Genomic DNA, 20,828 nt, shown 5'->3' with positions numbered 1-20,828 from the left:
CGTGATATTATCGGGCTACTATTCCTGATGGCTTGTAGTCTATCCTTTGAATCTTTCCCTATGTTAAGTCTCCTCACACCTTCTATGGGTCACTTTAAAGTTTTTTTCCTCCTGCTGATGATAGTCATCTCAATTTATTGGCCTCTTCCTGTTGGTATGGTACTTCCACCTTTCAGTCCAGATGTGTATAGAATTCTCTCGTCATGTTGTTGCAATATCTCGCTTTGTCATTAAGTTAACTCAGGACTCAGTTTGTGAGACCACTCTGTTTTATTAGCAGAGCGCTCTGCTAATAACACCAATAATGTGAGCATCATGCAAGACACAAACTATCTTATTTATACGATAAAGGGCAAGAACTTAACAAGATAACAAAGGAAGTAGAATCTGATAAGTTTACCTGGGCTAGGCATGCCACATTTATTTCCTTACTAGCTATTACCGATCTTCTGTTAACGTTTCGCATTACACCTTGTTTATGCCTAATGTTCTTTTCCTGGCACATGTATTTCAGCATGTCTTATTTCTGCTTAAAGGTACATACATTTCTTAATCCATTCTATTTTTGCAATATAATCATTCTACTTTCACACTTCTATGCTCCTAGAAGTGGCTGTAGCCTACGAAAGCTTATGCTGAAATAAATTTGTTAGTCTCTAGGTGTCACAAGTACTCCTGTTCTTGTGTGGTGTGTGAGGAAGTACTTCTTTTGTTTTAAACCTGGGTCTATTTCTCCTACCCCCTAGCACAGTGTGGTGCCAAGATGGAACTGAGCCTATTACACGGGGAGAGATGGGAATTTACACTGTCAGCTTCAGAGAAAATGCAGGTAACTCACGATCCAAAATGGTTGGTGCTGAGAGGGAGTCAAAAGGCTAGAGTTATTTTAGTTATTTTAACACTCCCCTAAGGCTGACAATATGCTACCAAGCAAATTCTAACACTTTGCATTACAGTATCTTCAGCACTTTTCCTCCTAGTGTGGGTTTTACCGCAGGCCAGCAGCCCAACCCCAGTCCTGTTTGTTCTGGTCCCAGACCTGGTTTCCCGGGGACAATTTGCTACTGGCTGAATCCCCCGCAGAGAGCTCGGGCCACCGAGTGGGGCCCATTGCACTGGCTAGCGGGGTGGTCAGTTCTTTGTCCCACTCCTGTGCCGTGGACTAAGGGCAAGTGCCCTGCCCCACCCCTGGCCATCGCAGCCTCTGTCTGGCGGGGCCGCCCGTGCTCTGAGGACACGGGGATGGGCGGTCCCGGGGCGGAGCCTGTTCTCGCCCGGTACGGCGGGAAAGGGAGGCGATTCCGGCCGCCAGGGGCCGCTGCGCCGCTCGCCGCCGCCCGCCGCTCCCGCCCCGCAGCCAGCCGGCTCCTCTCCTCCGTTGCGCTCGCTCTGCTCCGCGCACGGGATCTCCAGCCCGAGCGGGAGCGGAGCTCGGCCGGGCGGCCCGCTGGAGAAGCCCGCGCAGCGCCCGGGGGGCCATGCCGAGCGGGCGCTGCCAGGTAGGGCCCGGAGCAGGGGGAGCTCGGCCCGGGGCTTCTCCGAGCCGCTGGGCCCCGCAGCCGGGCCGCGGGGAGCGCGGGGCTGCCCGGCCGGGCCGGGCTGGAGTTCGGGCGGCGGGGCCGGTGCCCGGCGCTGCTCCCCAGTTACACCGGGGCGTTGATACCCGCCCCGGCGCTGTGTCCTACCCGCAGGCTCCCGGCGCTGGAGGGACGGAGCCCGGTTCCCGGGGGCGCCCCTGGGCGCACGTCTGGCCCAGCCCGCTCCGGCGGGGGAGGGTCTGGGTCTGTGCCGGAGCCTCCCTTGCTCCGGAGAAACCCTCCATCATGTTCGGGCTTCGTTCTGTTGTGGGGAGCCGCCGCAACGGGCACCCTGGGGCGCTGTAGGTCCCGGCCGGGGGTGCAGAGCGCGGGCTTGGGGGGGACAGTGTCAAACACCAACTCCCGGCTGTAGGAGCGCGCTAGTTACTGGCCCGAGTATAGGACTAGCTGGGAAAAAGTGAATGGCCTGTTGTGTCTGCTCAGGCTAGATCAGGGTTCTCAAACTGGGGGTCGTGAGCTGTCAGCCTCCACCCCAAACCTGGCTTTGCTGCCAGCGTTTATAATGGTGTTAAAAGTGTTTGTAATTTATAAAGGGGTCACACGCAGAGGCTTGCTATGTGAAACGGGTCACCAGTACAAAAGTTTGAGAACCACTGGGCTAGATGATCGAATGGTCCCTTGTAGCCCTATAGCCTATGTGAGTCAGACATTGTGGGGTTTCCGTTTCAAATCTGCTTCAGCACAGGAAGGGAGACAGTTTTCCCCTGTGTGGATTCTGATTGTAGGAGAAGATCCAGCCCCAGTAGCGCTGAAGGGCTCTTAGGCTGTTTTTTTCCTGACACTGACTTTCAGTTTCTCTTCTTGCAAACAGGCTCCTGCTGTCCCTGAACACACTCCTGTGAGTGAAGCCCATCATCACACTACAGAGATCTCCTTGTGGACAGTAGTGGCTGCCATCCAAGCCGTGGAGAGGAAGGTGAATTCCCACGCCACACGATTACTGAATCTGGAGGGGAGAACAGGGACAACCGAGAAGAAGTTAACAGACTGTGAGAGAACAGCGATGGAATTTGGTAACCAGCTGGAGAGTAAATGGACTATTTTGGGAACTCTGATGCAGGAGAATAACTTCCTGCAGAGGAGGCTGGAGAACATGGAGAACCTGCTGAGAAACAGGAACTTCTGGATCCTGAGACTCCCCCCAGGCACTAAGGGAGAAGTCCCCAAGGTAACAATATCCCAGCTAGTGTTGGGGGGTACAAACTTAGGTACTGAACGGGTTTTCCTATCTTCTGATATGCAGGCCCTTTAATTCACCACTATATAAGTATGTGGATGCAGGGAGTGATCTTACTGCTTCAAGGTGTCCAGTAACTCACTGGCCAGACTCAGTTGGTTCAGTCATTTATGTATAATGTACAGGACATCTGGGCTCTGTTTCCAGCTCAGTCACGGATTTGCTGTTCACCTCCAGCAAGTGCTGATGTGGAAAAGAAGTACGTTCCTAATATTAATGCATCACTTCTGATGCAATTTGGAAACAGTGGTTGGAAACCTAGATGAGAGCCAGTCCCGTGTGCCCAGCCAACCAGACGCTCTCAGGAGACTACCTGCTGCAAATACTGCATTTAGTCAGTGGGAGGCGAGGGTGCTCTGCACCTTTCAGGAGACATACATCTTTTTGCTGATTTTGGCCCTGAGTCTTCAAAGTTTCTGCTAAAATTGTTGGTCCAGACTTAGTGCATCAAAGAGCACAGCATAAGATACATTCCCTGCCATAAGGATCTTCTCCAAAGCCAGTGGAAGTCAGTGGCATTTACTCTGGGCTTCGAGTCAAGCCGTTTCAGTCTAAGAAACAAGCTTATTGTAACCCTTGTGATTCCAGGTGCCGGTGACATTTGATGACATCTCCGTCTATTTCAAAGAGCAGGAGTGGGGGAGCTTAGACGAATGGCAGAAAGAGCTTTACAAGAATGTGATGAAGGGGAACTATGAGACCCTGATCTCTCTGGGTAAGGAGCGGTTTTCACTCTCTGGTTAGAAACAGTTCCTACTCTGGTTCCCGTTGCAGGTTATTCTCCAGTTCTTTTGATTTCCGTGGATCACTACTTCCCAGAGCATTAGCGATAGAGAGCTCATATCACACACCCTCCTATTTAAAACTGTTTTCTTCTAATATCTAGTTTTCCCAAACGCTTTGAAGGATGTGGAATGTCTCCCATTGACTTCCAAGGACTTCAGATCACATTCAACAAGTTTAAGTGACTTGCCAGGTCACCCAGGGGGTCTGTGGCAGAGCCAGGAATTGAACCCAGATGGGCTGAGTAGCAGGCCAGTGCCTTAAATACAAGACCCTCCTTCATTTCCATAAAGAGCCAGATCACCCCATCCTGTGGTAAAATCAGACTTCCGCTGATTTAAAATCTCAGCCCTACCATTGTAACAGCTAGTTCTTTGAGTGTATGTCCCTAGGGTGCTGTACCATAGGATGCACGCACGCCATGGACTCTTGACCGGAGACTACCAAGCAGCGTCTGCAGGCCCAGGCCTGCCAGAGAGGCACCTCCAAATGACGGGCTATAGAGGGACGCAGATCTGCTGCCACTCAGTTCCTTCTCAACTGCCTGCAGCTCGAGATGGAGTGGTTGCATGTCCGCTGGTTCTCCGCTTCCTGCCTTTCTCAACGTAGTGATTTATTCTTAGTTTTTGCTTTATTTGTATAATTATTTTATTTCTGCTTTTAGTTTTAACACACTTGCCTTGGGAGGAGGGATCTCTCCACCCTTTTTCTTTCTATCATCCGTTTTTGCTAACGCTCTGCATTATGCCAAAGATCCCCGGGTTTAAGTCCTGCCAAACCTGCCGCAAGTCTTTTCCCTGTAGTGACCGGCATTTGAGCTGCTTTGGAGACAGCCACGTTCTGTCCAAGTGTAAGATCAGTTCTGGGTTTAAAGGCAGGTCTCGGAAAGACAGAGAGGCTAGACTGAAGCTCCTTCTAATGGAATGCTCACTAGCCCCAGTGGGGCCTGCCGCCTCCTCTGTACGTTGGCCTCCACATTCCAGGCCACTCCAGCAGCACTTTGAGAGGTGAGGACTTCTGAGAAGAAGCAGCCTTTTGCCTTATCAGTAAAACAAGAAAGAGGAGTTGGTCACCCCCTATATCCCACTCTAAGGAGGCCTCGCATCCCTCTAAGGGCACAGCTGAGGCTCCGTCTGATTCCAGGACCGACAAGAAGCAGCATGCAGAGAAGTCTTCTAATAGCACAGGGAGTCATATACCTCTGTACCGAGTGACCCCTCTCGGCACTGAGATGTGCACAGGCCTCCTTCTCACACTCCAGTACTGTTGCCTTCCCTGCACCAGAGCTTGGCGGTCAAAGAAGTTTCTCTACAAGCCTCTCCGGTACCACGCTCACCATCTCAGCACTACGCCCTTGTCCAGGCTTTGGTACAAACTCAGACTTGTGCATACCGTAATCCTTCAATACCCTCCAGGTTTCTCTCTCCAGATGGCCTTTTCATACCAGAGGAACCGGCGTCTCCTCCATCACTGACCTCTACGAAAAATCCTTCCCTGGTACCACTCAGACACCTGCAACCACAATCCTCCTGGATTGAATGCTGGTCAGACTTCCAGCCTCCGCTACTGGCACTTGTATCTGGTTCTCCTGCTTTCAGCCCAGGGGATAATACTTCTTTGGACTCTGAGGTCTCAGTACAGGGTTTTTTTTCAGCATTGTTCCATATGGGGAGGGATAGCTCAGTGGTTTGAGCATTGGCCTGCTAAACCCAGGATTGTGAGTTCAATCCTTGAGGGGGCCACTTAGGGATCTGGGGCAAAAATCAGTACTTGGTCCTGCTAGTGAAGGGAGGGGGCTGGACTCAATGACCTTTCAAGGTCCCTTCCAGTTTTAGGAGATAGGTATATCTCCAATTATTATCATTATTTTATTATAAGCCCTGCTGAGCCACTATTTTGAGGAGTGCTCAGTACTCCATCAGATACTCCATATCCAGGCGTTGCAAGTATCTGTGGGAACCTTCCCCTATCAGCCCCTTAGCTGGGCTTCCTGGAATCCCTAGGGTCAGCTTGGTGAACAACTGTATAGAGTACCATCCAGAAAGAGGCCCCGGTACTGCCAGTACCACATCGCTCTAGGTGAGTTTTGAGTATGGAAGTAACCCATTCGGATAAGGTCCAGTCAGTTCTCCTCTCTAGCCGTAAAACTAACCTTCAGAAGTGGAAAAGCTTCCATTCCTGTGGTTCTCCGCACATGTCTCAAGCATCAGAGGTTCCAATCTCCAAAATCCTGGGCTGCCTGTTGGATTTGAAGACACAGGGTCTAGCTGTGAACCCAGGGCAGGTCTACACTTAAAATGCTGCAGCTGTGCAGTTGCACCACTTGATTAAAGACACCACTTTGCCAACGGGAGAGCTTCTCCAGTCGGTGTAGTTAATCCACTTCTGTGAGAGGCGGTAGCTACATTGACGGGAGAGGCCCTCGTCTTGACATAGTGTCTACACCGGGGGTTAGGTCACTATAACTGTTGCTCAGAGCTGTGAAAAATCCACACCCCTGAGTGACTCAGTTATACTGATGCCAGGTCCACACTATAAACTTGCCTTGCTCAAAGAACATTTGGCTGCTGTCACAGTCTTCCACTTGCCCATTGAGGGCTTCTTAGTTTTTGCCCACATCACTTATGCCAGATTCCTCAAGGGGCTACACAACTTGTTTCTCCCTGTAGAGACTCCGGATCCCAAGTGGGACTTTAATTTGGTTCTCAGTGCCCTGAGGACCCCCAGCTTTGTACTTATGGTCACCTGTTCTCTCCTGCACTTCTCCCCCAGGACTTAGTTCTTTATAGCCATCTCTTAAAGAGTGGGAGAGCTTTGTGCCGTTATGGCAGACCCACCATTTACTACCTTCTATAGAGATGACGTTACACTGCATCCCCATCCTCACTTCGTTCCTAAGGTCTCTTCAAAATACCACATTAATGAAGAGAGCCGCCCTCCAGTGTTTTACCCAAAGCCTCTAGACGAGAGACCAGTCTACTTACACTAGGTGTCAGAAGGGATCTCACTTTCTACCTTGACCGGGCTAAGACCTTCTGGACTTCTCCAAGGTTATTTGTGTCATCTGCAGAGAAGAGGAATGGACAACATATTTCAACTCCCAGACTGTCTAAATAGAGTTTCAGGTTGCATTTCAACCTGTTAGAACAGCACACTCCTCCAGAGCTCACTCCACAGCTATAGCTCTGCTGAAAGATGTTCACATAACAGAAATGTGTAGGACTGCAACTTGGTCTTCTGTTCACAACTTTGCCAAGCAGTCCACCATCTTACCTACTTCTAGGGATACTACCTTTGGTGAAGCAGTCCTCCAAACAATCTTGGACTTGCCTCCCCATCAAGTTACTGCTTGGGAGTCTCCTCTGGTGGAGCATCCATAGGGACATATATACTCAAAGGAGGAGGAGAGGTTACTTACCTTATAGGACCTTGAGTACTTTGAGATGCTTTGTGTCTATGGATGCTCCACCTCCCACCGTCCTTCCCCTCAGCTGTACAGGCTCTGCTAGGTGGTAGAGAAGGAACTGAGTGGTGGCGAGTCCACTCCTCCTTATAGGCTCTTGTTTGGAGGCATGAGGGGCTGCTCTGTGCAGGCCTGCAGATGCTGCTTTGCTGTCTCTGGTTGAGAGCACACAGGTGTGCATGTATCTTACGGTGAGCACACCCATAGGGACACAACATTTCAAAGAACTCAAGTTACTGTAAGCTAAGTAACCTCTCCTTTTGTGTCACTTGGTAATAGAGCATTGAGCATTCCTCCCTGAACTGGCTCTGGCCTCGAAGGGGCTCTGTAGACTTTGTCCAGGGTTAGGCTGGCAAACAAATGGGTTAATATTCCACTGTGCATATCAACTCCCCTTCTGTGTGGTGACCCCCGGCTCTTCTGCTGGGGAGCACACCCAACCTCCACAAGGAATGGTATCCTCTTTTTACAGGATCCTTATTAGGTATTGGCCTCCTTTCAGATCTGTCATCAGCTCCGCCGAGAGAAGGGGAGCTGGTTTAAAATCATTTAGTATTATTTGCAATGAATATTAATAGGCCATGACGTTCCCTTAACATCTGCTACCATGAACAGACTACGCTGTTTCTAAGCCAGACGTTTTATCGCGCATTGAGCGAGGGGAGGAGCCGTGTGTTGGGGATCAGTGGGAATCTCTGGAAGGATTGGAGGGAAGAGTCCAGAAGAAGGAAGGGCTGGTGGAAAGAGAAATGCCTGTGGACCCCAGCGCAGGTGAGTTCTACCAAGTATCACAAACCCACACATCCACTGTAAGGGGTTGACAATGCAGGGTTTGGGTGAGGGATGCGTGAGAGTCGTCGGCAGGGCTGCTGAGCCCAGTGCGTTGTTACTCATCATCCAACAAGCTGAAGGAAGTTGACAGGAGCGGGGCTGCAGGCCAGTGGGCCACAAAGCGCCCTGTGGTCAGCATATGAGGCACCAAACTCCCTGTTTGGAAGTGGAGCTCCAGAGCACGCTCAGGTGAACTGCTACTCCTGGCTGGCAATAGGAGTCTCTCAGAGCCCTCAAATTACCTGCCAGGCGCATCGTTTTCATGAACTGGATTTGCACTTTAAAACCTACGTCCAGCCACACCCTGTCTCAGCCCGTGCCAAGCCCCCTTTTCACCCTAACCTCTGCCCAGGCAGAAGTGAACCCACTGAGACAAGAGGATGAAAAATGGGCATGGCAGGGGTAGCTGTGTGACCTTGCAGGCAACAAAATAACAGGAGCGTGAGGATTCCTTAGGCTCCCCCAGGAAAAGCAATCCATTTCCTAGCAGAGATCTGCTTTCCTGAGGATCACCAGTTCTGCCTCTGTTCAGCTCAGGTTTAAAATCACTTGTAAGGACCTGGTGACCATGAATAAAACACTCATTTCCCCTCATCTCTGTCTTCATGAATAGGCCATGCCATTTCCAACCCTGACATCCTGCCCTGGGCTGAAGTAGGGGAGGAGCCGTGTATCAAGGCCCAGGAGCGATTGGCAGACAGAGAAATTCCCCTGGAGCCCAGCACAGGTGAGCAGTGGGTTCAAACGCGGACTCAGTGAGGGGAGTGAACAGCACCTGGCCCATCAACTTGTATAACCGCATCTGTCTGGATGTGTTTTCTCATCTGTTTTTCCTTCTCTTCACAAAATGTTACTCACCCTTCCACCCATCCCAGACAGCTGTAACCCCAAATCCTTTGCAGAAAGAGGTCAATAGGTGTTGGTAAAACACACACTAATTTGTTTCTGTTTCTCATTAACATAATCACCAGTTTCCATATTTGCCCCTTTACCCTGGATCAAACAAGAGGAAGAACCATATGTTGGGGTCCATCAGGAATTGGGGGAAGGAAGAATTCTCACAGGCTCCAGCATGGGTAAGCAATGGCTGGCTGCCCTTGTGCAAAACTCCCGTTGGCTCTGAGGGGGAGTGGCGCTCTAAGGGATTGAAACACCTCAGTGGAGGTGAGTGGAGTAGCTACCTGCGGCTCCTCAGAACTCCTCCAATTCTGGGTTTACTTCCTATTCTAAATGATAATGTATTGTTTGTATTGCAGTCCTGAATCAAGGCCCCGTTGTTCTAGGTGCTGTGTGAACACACAACAAAAAGACAATCTCTGCCCCAAAGAGCTTACAGTCAAATAACCCCACTGGAAATGTACAGCCATCGCTTGATGGCAGATGTCGGTCAAGCTCCCACCTGTCCGAAGTAATGGGGAGCAGTTATCCCGTCTTTCATCTTTCTGAGTGGTTGATGGGATGCAGAGGAACAGGGGCTCTCCTTTACCCTGCCCCCATGCCTTCTGTGGGGGAATGTTTACCCCTCAACACTCAGCTTGGAGGGGTGGCTTCAGGCTCATAACATCAGTCGTGCTGTGATGCAGGCAGTGTGTAGACTAGAAGTGTCATGACATCCAACCCAAATTGTGCTGTCTAGCACACAAAATTTCAAGCCAAGACGAGCCCTACTTCAGGTCTGTTGAACTCATACACTGAAGCAATAAACTTCTTATTGGGCCATTAAAAAGTGTCAGGTTTTTTCTGAACAGAATCTCTTAGCCAGGGGAATTTCCTTCCAGATCAAAGCCCGTCCTAATGCCCGTCTCTCTCTCCGTAATCTAGCAGATGATGGGACAGCGAGCAAAGAGAAGGAGAAGTCCCGGAAGGGATGTCTGGAGAAGCTGGAGCCGCAAGGGATGTCATCGGTGAAATCAGAAGAGGAGGTTTTGCAGAGCCTACCGCAGGGAGCGGCTGCACAGCTAGCTAGCCCTGCAGTGATCAGAGTGGAGAAATCCACCCAGTGCGACCGAGACTTCGGCCTGCTCAAGGGCTTTGTGGTGCAGCCGGGAGAGAAGCCCTTTGCCTGCAGTGAATGCGGGAAAAGCTTCCGGCTGAAGGGGAATTTTGTCAAGCACCTGCGGAGCCACGCCAAAGTGCGGCCCTACAAGTGCACCGAGTGCGAGAAGAGCTTCAACTGCCAGTCGGAGCTGCTGCGACACCAGATGATTCACCGTGGGGAGAAGCCCTACAAGTGCAGCGAGTGCGAGAAGAGCTACAGCCGCAAGGTGTATCTGCTCAACCACCAGCGTGTGCACACAGGGGAGCGGCCCTTCCAGTGCACGGTGTGCGAGAAAAGCTTCCGGCAGAAGGCCGTGCTCATCTCGCACCAGCGCCTCCACACTGGTGAGCGCCCCTACAAGTGCACCCAGTGCAGTAAGAGCTTCACTCAGCAGTCCAAGCTGACCAACCACTACCGCATCCACACAGGCGAGCGCCCCTACAAGTGCACCCAGTGCGACAACAGCTTTAGCGAGAAGTCCAAGCTTAATAACCACTACCGCATCCACACGGGAGAGCGGCCCTACAAGTGCACCGAGTGCGAGAAGAGCTACTGCCGCAAGGAGTATCTGCTCAACCACCAGCGCCTGCACACCGGCGAGCGGCCCTTCCAGTGCACTGAGTGCAGCAAGAGCTTCATGCTCAAGAGGAGCTTCATGAAGCACCAAAGAAATCACGTGGAAGAGAGACCCCACCAGGACGGCCCGGCTGCTAAAAGTCATGGTGAGTCTGTCGTCCATCAGGGTAATGACCCGGGAGAAGGGCTGAAACGCCACACTGAGTGTGGGAAAAGCTTCAAGGGGAAGCCTGAGCTAGAGACGCACCAGCAAGTCCATGTCAGGGAGTGGCCGCATCAGTGTGGCACATGTGAGAAAAGCTTCCAATACGAGGAATCTCTGACAGAACATGAGAGTCTCCACAGCACAGAGCAAGGGCATCCAGAGGTTTCTCAGAGCCCCGGCCAGGGAGCAGAGGCCGGACTCCTGGTTGTAAAGACGGAAGATACGTGGTAGCCAGTGGAGTTAACGAGCAGGTGTGTTAGTCAGACAAAAGGCAAGAGGAGGAGTTGAAACGTCCATGGTTTAGAGAGAGCGTCACCTCATCAGATCTGACTGTGTCTGAGCCCCTGGAGGAGAGGTGGAAACCCAGCCAGTGGACTTCCTTCTGTCACCGCCTGAAAGGGGAACCAGGGACACTAGCTGAGGAGGATTCTTCTCTCTCAACCGAAAATGCAGCAACGGCACCGTGGGGACACGCAGGGGAACCAGCTTCTGCTTGGGAAACATCCCCACACGATGGCAGGCGGACGGGACTGTGCGAGGAAGAACTGGAAGGGACATGAATGACTGGGAGTAGAGGGGGATGGGCACTCTGTATAGAAGGCCTGTCGCTGGGCCTCACTGGACGAGACTGAATTGCAATTGCTTGAGCTATAAACTGACATCTCAAGTTCAGCCCCATGGCCCATGTCTAATATACTTTTGGAGGTCTGGTTTGCTGTTGTTACTAATGCGACCCTCGCTTTAGCCTTCACTCACCTTGAGGTCATGTGAATTCTCTAGTGACTCCAGCAGAAGAGGGACTCGGGAGATAATGAGAAATGCCCTGAAAAAAGTGGGAAACACATGGGAGATTAGTAGGCACAGGTGCTGGAACAATTTGTGTAGTGGAGTATAATGAGAGTCATTGAACCAAACTGTAAACCCTGCATGTGATGGAAACCCTTTCAAGCCAGGGGGTACGGCAGCACCCTTACTTCCTGCACTTACGTTAGTAGGTAAATCCAAAGAGCTGTTCTCCCAGACTCCGGACCCAAGTCACCACCATGGAGCTTTTCACTTGGGCAGGTGGGGAGCGTGTGTGTGGGGGCGGTATTTGTGTTACATTTTTATTACGTAACATGTACAGATCTGATCATGACTTTTAAAACCTAAAGGTAACACTGTCACCTCATCCTTCTAGTGAGAAGGCGGTTGTTCCTACCTCCCCGCCATTTTCTCAGCCAGTTCAGGGTTTCCCTGGAGCGTTTATTTTGATGTACATACTATAATTTGCATTTTCCGCTGTTCTTTCATATGGCTGGTGTAGAGCAGCAACTACAATTTCACCTGAAGTTGATCGAGCCAAATGGCTACATCAGGACTAGCAGAGTTTATTGTAGTGATGCCTCCTTCATATTTATCAATTGGGCAGTAGGTAGTGATATGTTCGATGGTCAGTCCTGGGGACCCACACTTGCGCACCGGGGAGTCCTTGATTTTCCATTTGTGCATTAGATATCTGCATCTACCATGGTTGATTCGAATTTAGTTCAGAGTTGACCAAGATGATGTGGAAGGTCAAACCCAGGAACCTTCTGCATGGGATCTGGTACAAGGTGCTTAATCTTGTTTAGCCCAATCTGCTTTCCAAGCCTCCTCCTGATCATAACCTGTTTGCATGAGGCTAACGAATATCCCCAGGAAGGTTTGTGGGACGTAAGACATTGCAGGTGGGGAAGTTGTCAAGGTCTTGGTGAATAGGAAGGCATCTGTTTTCCTGAATTCGCTGAGCTTTGTGGTATGTTGCAGCCATTCGGCGTATCGGCAGGAGAGTGGTGTTAGACAGGGCAGCTAGCCGTGGTGTTGGAGTTGACTTAAGGGTTCCTGTAATGCACCGCATCACTATTTAGCTGAGTATCCACAAGTCGTGTGTGGCTGCATCTGCTCCGTTCTGGTGCACAATATTCAGCTACTGAATATACAAGTGTTATTGCAGATGTTCGCAACACTGTGCTGATGCACCCCAGGTTGTACCTGTTAGTTTCTGGATTATGCTGGCTCTCGTTTTTATCTTTGCAGCTACTTTCTCAAGATGATCATGGAAGGAGAGGGTGCGATTGAGTTTCACTCCCAGATATGTTGGAGTATAATCGTGTTGCACATTTTTACCACAGAAAGCTACTTTCAGTATGTTTTTGGCACTCTTATTATTGTTTACTATTGTTTTTCCAGGGTTTGGTTTAAGCCTCCATTTCCGGATATATTGTTCCATATATTAGAGGTCCTCAGTTAATGCTTTCTGAGTGTCGTAGAGGTCTGATGCTTGGATTGTCATGGCAAGATCATCTGCATATCCAAATGTTCATGATTTAGTTGGAGGCACTAATGTAAATATTGAAAAGGGTTGGCACAAGTACTGAGCCTTATGGTAGCCTGTTGTTTATGCTACAGGGTGAGCTGATCTAATTACCCACGTACACCTGTCGGCGTCTGTTACTCAGAATGGTCCGCAGCAGGCAAAGTGGTAGCAAGGAATAATTTTAACAAGTTTCAGCATCAGGCCCTTAATCCAGACAGTATCATACGCAGATGACAGGTCAGCAAATACTGCGCCAGTCTTTATTTTTTTTGATAGCCAGACTCAGTGTGAGTTGTGAGTGCCAGAACTTGGTCACATCTCCGTGTTGTCCGGAAGCCTGCCTGTCCAACAGGGGTGATTGGCTCAGTAAAAGGGCGTATTCTTGTGAAGTTGATACGTTCAAGAAGTTTACAGGTTATACATAGTAGAGAATTGGCCTATAGTTTCCTGCTTCATCAGGGGGCTTTCCAGGGTTTGGAATGGCAATTATCATTGCCTCAGGCCATATCTCAGGGATCCGTACTGTCCTTAAGATAGTGGAGTACAATGTTGCTAGCCACTGGAGTCCTTTGGGACTGAGACGGTGGAGGAATTCTGGCAGAATACCATCAGGGCCTGCAGTCTTCCATTTTTTCATTGCGGCAAGTCCTTTTGCTTGCTCAGTGCTGACAGTGGAAGGTCCTCACGGGATTGATGTAAGCGTTGAGTAGAGTTATTGATACACTTCTGTTCTTGTGTGTTTATCAAGTGGTCCTTTTGTGTTCTTGACTAGTTTGGACGCTGTTGAGTTTGGAAGCCAGATTTTTGGTGGCGTGTACTCTGTGGGATTAGCGGCCCCAAGATGTCATAGTAGTGTCCAGGCTCAGCGACTTGAATGTGTAAAATCAAAGTTTTGCATGCAGTCAGGCCAGCGCTGGCATCTTGCTGGGTCAAGGGAGTGTACAGGGCCGGCTCCAGGCACCAGCACAACAAGCAGATGCTTGGGGCGGCCAATGGAAGGGGGTAGCATGGCAGACTCTTCAGCGGCAATTTGGCAGGTCCCTCAGTCCCTCTCAGAGGGAAGAACCTGCCGCCAAATTGCTGCCGAAGAATGAAGTGGCAGCTGTAGAACTGCCGCCGATTGTGTTGTTTTTGTTTGGTTGTTTGTTTTTTCCGCCGCTTGGGGTGGCAAAAACGCTGGAGTCGGCCCTGGGAGTGTAGCAGGGCTTTTTCAGTATGAGAGCCCTGGTCTGATTGATTGTACTGCTGGAACAACTCCTGCGTCTCTCCCATCTGACAGGGAGTGTGCTTTCTCTGGAAGCCTCAAGGAATGTTCTTTCCTGCTACTTTCAAGAGGCCTGTGAACCATTGATAGCATTCTGGTATCACTGGAATCCTTGCAACAGTTTTCTCCACAGTCTGTCTGTAGAGATCCTAATCAACTTTAGCAAAATTCCATTGTGGTACCTGTTTCAGAAAAAACACAGGAATTTTGATGCCTACAAAGATCATTATAGGCCTGTGTTGGCTGTTTGGAAATGCCGATAGTACTTCACATGTTGTGGTAAGAGTATTACCACGTTGGTCTTTAGACACGAAGGTTAGGTCTGGCTTGTACTCGCATTGCCAGCGGCTTGAACGGAATGGTGATTTTTGTTTTAGTTCATAGATTAGTTGTAAGTCTTGTGCAGATATCCAGTCCATGAGATCATCGCTATTGGTTTCATTTGTTTTATAGCCCCACATAGCGTGGTGACAATTTAAATCACCTGCCTAGATGCATGGAATAGTAGCGCTGGGTAGCACTGGTTTTGGCCAGCTTGTGCTAGGGGCTGTATAGACGTTGGTAATGTGGAGCTCCCTTATTTTGTTAGTTGTGGTAAATGTGGTCTCCTCTTCGGTTGCTGGAATAACATTAAAATCTGTGATGGTGTCCTTGATGTATATTGTCAAGCCATATTTAGGATGATGATGGCTAGTCGTTAGGTTGTATCCATAGATACGGTAGCACCTAGCCTGTTGGTCATTGCCAACATGGGTCTCTTGCAACATGAGGACATCTATGTTACAAGTCTTCACAGGTTCCCAAGATACTCACATTTTGTCCATGACACTCCTTCATCATTAAGTTGCAGGATTCTTATTCAAGGGCCTATTTAGCATGTTGTATGGCCCTGAGGAGGAATGAATTGCTGCTCTAATGACCGGGAGATCGCTGAGCGATATTCGGTCGTTGAGTTGATGGCATTCATTGTGAATTCTCATTTAGCAGAGTTGGCCCCTCGTGAAAGCAGCCATCTCCCACTCCATTGTCCACTGTTAACCAAGATTTAACAGAGCCTCTTGAGTGAGCCCAGCAATAAGAACACATACCCTTACATCGCAGTGGGCTTGCAATTACCAGCTACAGTGTTCAGGATATTGTAAATATCAATAAGCAAATCACACTTTTAACATGGGCCCTATTGCAATGTGTAGAGACAGGCAGTGGGGTGAAAGCTCCTGTTGCTTCCTGCTTTCAGCTATATCCCTTCGCCTGATTATTTTTTTTAATCCTGCTCCCATTCCGCCCTGCAGTACTCACTGCTCCTTCCACCTGTTCCTGCATTGTTTCTTGCATTTTTATCCTGCTTCTACCCTGAAAAACCTTAGATCCTGCAAGAGAGAGAGATTCCCCCATGGTACTTAAAAAAACCAAAACAACACATGGTCAGTTAAGTGTGTGTGTGTGTAATTCAGACACAAGTTTTACCTCTAAAACAAATCTTGCTTAAACCATGTAAAAAACCCCAAACCAACCTTTAGCTCTTGTTATAATAGACATCAGATCTTTCTATTCCTTGCTTACATTTTAGTATTAAAGCCTTTATTAAAAAAAAAAGAAGAAAATCTTGTTTTACACTGCTGAAAATCTATGACAAACTGCTGCTGTTTATAATACATGGAATGTCAAAACAAATTGCACCACAGTTTTGCCTTAAAGCTAAAAGTTTTTTAATGATTATAAAAAGTAGGTTATTAAAAAAAACTGGAATTTTTAAAATCGATTTTAGAACTTTGAAACATACCATCCAAGGTATTTATATGTCAGGATTATTATTGCTTTTCAAAAAAAAATTAAGGGAAAAACTGTTCACTGCCCTGACAGCAAGCTGATACACCAGTGATGGTGTGCGCATATGTGATGTCACCCAATAACACGAGCTGGGAGTGGGATTCTCCGGCCTGACTTGAGCTGGTATATTACACTGGATTCGGAGTGAGGGAGATACACAATGAGCAATTTCTCAGAGAAGCTACTCTCGATAAATTGAGAGATTGTGTTTGCCTGCAGATTACAGCAGTCTGGGTTTTTCTGCCTACCCAGTCCCGCTTCAGGGCTCTACTTCCAGCTGCTTATGTGTTACTGCACTCCCCATTGATGTGGTTTTCTCCTTACTGATTTTTCGTACGTTTACACTAATCAGGAAGCAGAACCTTCACTCCCCCCCAAAAGACACTGCCAACTCTTGCAGTCTTGTCTTGAGTCTTGGGACGTTTATTATTTTTTAAATAACCCTTCGGGGGTGGGGGGGTGACTTACGATTTTTTAACCTGTGGGGTTGGCAGTGCTGCAAGTATTTATTTTGTGTGCGTAGAGTCCACACTGTACAGAGTCTGCTCAAGGCCTCTGACCCATTAGGGTTACTCCATTTCAGCTTCCTTGGGCCTGACTCTTATATCTCACATAGGGCAGTGTTATTCCTTTGACTTCAGTGGAGTTACTTTTGATTTACACCACTATGAGTTAGAGCAGACTCAAAGCCTGTATTTTCCTAACAGATTTTCCTCAAAGCATGTCTGTTTTTCCTCACCAAACCACTCTGGTCTAAGCCTTCTCATGATGCTGTGTGCCTCCCTGGCTGCTGCTAAGTTTAATTTATCGTCTGTATCATAGTTTCTTATACACATCTGTGCTATTTTGGGGACTGGTTTTTAAAAACTCTAAAATGTTGTGAGGTAAAGTTTAAGCAAACGAGGTGCCTTATTTACTTGAGCACTACAATTAGGATATGTATTTTTGGTTTACTATCTCATAACACCATAACACAAGAACAGCCATACGGGGTCAGACCAATGGTCCATCAGGGGAGAGAGAACGGGGAATGTACCTGTCAGCGCTCAGAACAAAAATGTAGGTGACTCTCAGCATCCAAAAATGGGCTGGTGCTGAGGAGGGGAGACAAAAGGCCTAGAGTTATTTTAGATTCTTTTAAACACCTCCCCCTAAGTCACTGATAATATGATACCAAGCAAACTTTCTAACAACTTTGCATTACAAATATCTTCAGCCCCATTTCTCCTCACCCCCTCTGGGTTTTACTGAAGGCCCAGTAGCACAAGCATCACTCCCTGTTCTGTCGTAGAGAAGGGCAACTAAAATGATTAGGGGTTTGGAGAGGGTCCCATATGAGGAGAGATTAAAGAGGCTAGGCCTCTTCAGCTTGGAAAAGAGGAGACTAAGGGGGGGACATGATAGAGGTATATAAAATCATGAGTGATGTGGAGAAAGTGGATAAGGAAAAGTTATTTACTTATTCCCATAATATAAGAACTAGGGGTCACTAAATGACATTAATAGGCAGCAGGTTTAAAACAAGTAAAAAGTTCTTCACGCAGCGCACAGTCAACTTGTGGGACTCCTTGCCTGAGGAGGTTGTGAAGGCTGGGACTACAACAGCGTTTAAAAGAGACCTGGATAAATGCATGGGGGTTAAGTTCATAAATGGCTATTAGCCGGGATGGGTAAGGCATGGTGTCCCTAGCCTCTGTTTGTCAGAGGGTGGAGGTGATGGCAGGAGAGAGATCCCTTGATCATTGCCTGTTAGGTTCACTCCCTCTGGGGCCCCTGGCATTGGCCACTGTCAGCAGACAGATAGTGGGCTGGATGGACTTTTGGTCTGACCTAGTATGGCTGTTTTTAAGTTCTGGTCCCAGACCTGGTTTCCCGGGGGACAATTTGCTACTGGCTGGAATCCCCCGCAGAGAGCTCGGGGCCACCCGAGGTGGGGCCCATTGCACTGGCTAGCGGCGGGTGGTCAGTTCTTTGTCCCACTCCTGTGCCGTGGACTAAGGGCAAGTGCCCTGCCCCCACCCCTGGCCATCCGCAGCTCTCTGGCTGGCGGGGCCGCCCGTGCTCTGAGGACACGGGGATGGGCGGGTCCCCGGGGGCGGAGCCTGTTCTCGCCCGGTGACGGCGGGGAAAGGGAGGCGATTCCGGCCGCCAGGGGCCGCTGCCGCCTCGCCCCGCCCGCTCCGCCGCTCCCGCCCCGCAGCCAAGGCCGCGCCCCTCGCTCCCTCCCGCTGCGCTCGCTCTGCTCCGCCGGCAGCGGGATCTGCCCAGCCGGAAGCGGCGACGGAGCTCGGCCGAGCGCCGGGCCCGCTGAGAAAGCCCTCGCGCAGGCCGCGCCGAAATGGGGGGGCCACACTGGGCTCGACGGCGCGTCCGCCGCTGCCGCAGGTGGCCCGAGCAGGGGAAGCCTCGGGCCCCGGGACTTCTCCGGAGCCGGGCGGACGCCCGCCGCAAGCCGGGCCGGACGCCCGGGCGAGGCGCCGGGCGCCTGCCCCGGCCCGAGCAGGGTCGGGTCAGCCCTAGCGCGAGGCGACGATCGGGCTGCGCTGCCTCGGGGGTCGGGCCGGGGGCTCCGGGCTCGCTCCGGGGTGACAGCGAGACCCTGGCCCGGCGCCGGGGGGTGTGAGCCCTGCGGGACCCGGCATCGCCCCCTTGGGGTGTTTTCCTCCTGCTGCCTCGGGATCCGCCTCCGGCCCCAGCTTCCCTCCCTCGCCTGGAGTAGAGCAGGTGTGTGCAGCGGGCTTCGCCCCCGGGGTCATGCCGCCTTGTAAAGCCCTTTCCTCCTGGGCCATAGCTGGGGAATGGCCCCCCCTTTCCCCGGGCCTCCGGCTTGTTACCCAGGAACGTGCCCCCCAGCCTCAGCTTGGTGTCTTGTCCTGAACAGGCTCTGGCCACCCCACGGCCCGTGTCTGTGCAGCCCCTCCCCGCTTCTGAAGGGACCCCCCGGAGAGAGAGCCAGCTGGGCACAGCAGCGATTCCCCTCACTGTCCTGGCTGCCATCCAAGCCCTGGAGAGGAGGGTGGACTCTAACGCCACCCGGTTACTGAGTCTGGAGGGGAGAACAGGGATGTCCCAGAAGAAACTATTAGACTGTGAGAAGACAGTGGTGGAGTTCGGGAGCCAGCTGGAGAGTAAGTTGGCCACGCTGGGAACTCTGATCCAGGAGTACGGGCTGCTGCAGAGGAGGCTGGAGAACATGGAGAACCTGCTGAAGAACAGGAACTTCTGGATCCTGAGGCTCCCCCCAGGGACTAAGGGGGAAGTCCCCAAGGTAGCTATCTGCTGTCTAGGGACCTCCGTTGTCTCATCACTGTAGTATCTGAGGCCAAGATCCTCAAAGGTATTTAGGCCCCAAGTGCAAATATCCCAGCTCTCAATGAGGAGCAGAAGTAAAGTTGGGGCTGGGTCACCTTTTGACAGGATCTTTAATATTCCCATGATCTCTGCACCACCTTGGAACAGTCTGATTTAGGAGCATGGTGGTATGAGATAAAGACCTGCCTAATGTTTGATTGTCGGACCTGGTTTATCGTTCTCTTCCCTTACTCTCATGATCTCCAAAATGCTTTTCCAATCTGGCTGCATACTTACTGACAGTCAGCTGGGCTTCCCGCTTTGCCATTTGCTGGGCCTCAGACAGAGCAAGCCACAAAGCATCCAGCAGGGAACATAAGAATGGACATGCTGAGTCAGACCAATGGTCCTTCTGGCCCAGTGTCCTGTACTCCAAGTGGCTGGTGCCAGATGCTTCAGAGGGAGTGAACAGCAGAGGGCATTTAATTGAGTGATCCATACCCTGTCATCCAGTCCCAGCTTCTAGCAGTCAGAAGCTAGGGACTCCCAGAACATGGGGTTGCGTCTCTGACCATCTCGTCTAATAGCCATTGATGGACCCATGAATGTATCCAAGAGATGCCGAGATAGTGGGCCCGTTGTGTGGGAACAGTGCCATAGCTTCTCCACTGATTGGTGCAAGGGAACTGGGTAATTGTGGGCATATATATAAATGCTGCAGTTTGTTTTAGGCCAAGGCATCTTTATCTAGCTTTCCTGGTCTCCAGTGGGGCACAGTTTAAACCAGGTGTAACCTGTCATGAGGAGCAGAAAGAGGTAGCCTAGAAGGGGACGTCTCCTTTACATGTGTGTAGCACCTTTCAGCTGGGTTGTCAGCACATTAAAGTGCTGGGGAAGCAGCATTGTCCCCATTGTACATATGGGGAAACAGAGGCACAGGATGGTCAAGGGAGTTGGGATGGATCACTTGATGATTCCCTGTTGTGTTCATTCCCTCTGAAACACCTGGCACTGGCCACTGTTGGAGGACAGGATACTGGGCTAGATGGACCATTGGTCTGACCCAGTATGTTCTTATGAGACTGCATGTCAGTATCAGAGCTGAGGTTAGAGCCCAAGCCTGCTAACTTGAGTTTTCCTTCCTTACCACTAGGCCATGCTCCTTCCGATTAATCCTCACTGGTAAGGATCAAAGAGTAAATCCTCTCCTTATCCATTCCTGGTCTCCTCTGGCAAGAATGCCAGCAAAGGTACCAGTTCGTGCCATTTGTGAAGTGGCTGCCTGTCTGAGGAGAGCTAGCTCCACACATTTCATGTGTATTACCAAACAGCTGGTGGGACATGCTGGGTGTTGATGGCTGGGCAGGCACCGAC

At 50.3% G+C, this 20,828-nt stretch overlaps 3 protein-coding genes across 3 annotated transcripts in view; 2 read left to right on the top strand and 1 right to left on the bottom strand.

The window, feature by feature from the left end:
* LOC116828389 (uncharacterized) overlaps positions 1-15,959 on the top strand; it is a 29,555-nt gene extending 13,596 nt beyond the window's left edge. The window contains exons 6-12 of the mRNA XM_075061928.1: positions 515-536; positions 2,362-2,766; positions 3,424-3,550; positions 7,697-7,852; positions 8,526-8,639; positions 8,884-8,988; positions 9,734-15,959. Coding sequence (XP_074918029.1) covers positions 515-536; positions 2,362-2,766; positions 3,424-3,550; positions 7,697-7,852; positions 8,526-8,639; positions 8,884-8,988; positions 9,734-10,962 — 2,158 coding nt within the window. The 3' untranslated portion in view covers positions 10,963-15,959. The remainder of the gene's footprint in view (positions 1-514; positions 537-2,361; positions 2,767-3,423; positions 3,551-7,696; positions 7,853-8,525; positions 8,640-8,883; positions 8,989-9,733) is intronic.
* LOC116828393 (uncharacterized) overlaps positions 1-20,828 on the bottom strand; it is a 666,188-nt gene that overhangs the window by 132,991 nt on the left and 512,369 nt on the right. The gene's annotated exons all lie outside the window — the stretch shown is intronic.
* Positions 19,045-20,828, top strand: part of LOC116828413 (uncharacterized) — a 28,562-nt gene continuing 26,778 nt past the window's right edge. Inside the window, 1 exon segment of the mRNA XM_075061927.1 lies at positions 19,045-19,431. Within this exon segment, the coding sequence (XP_074918028.1) occupies positions 19,228-19,431 (204 nt within the window). The 5' untranslated portion in view covers positions 19,045-19,227.

Source organism: Chelonoidis abingdonii, chromosome 2 (assembly GCF_003597395.2).
Source record: "Chelonoidis abingdonii isolate Lonesome George chromosome 2, CheloAbing_2.0, whole genome shotgun sequence".
NCBI lineage: Eukaryota > Metazoa > Chordata > Testudines > Testudinidae > Chelonoidis > Chelonoidis abingdonii.
The sequence above is the reverse complement of the archived record's forward strand: the minus strand, read 5'-3'. Positions and strand labels throughout refer to the sequence as shown.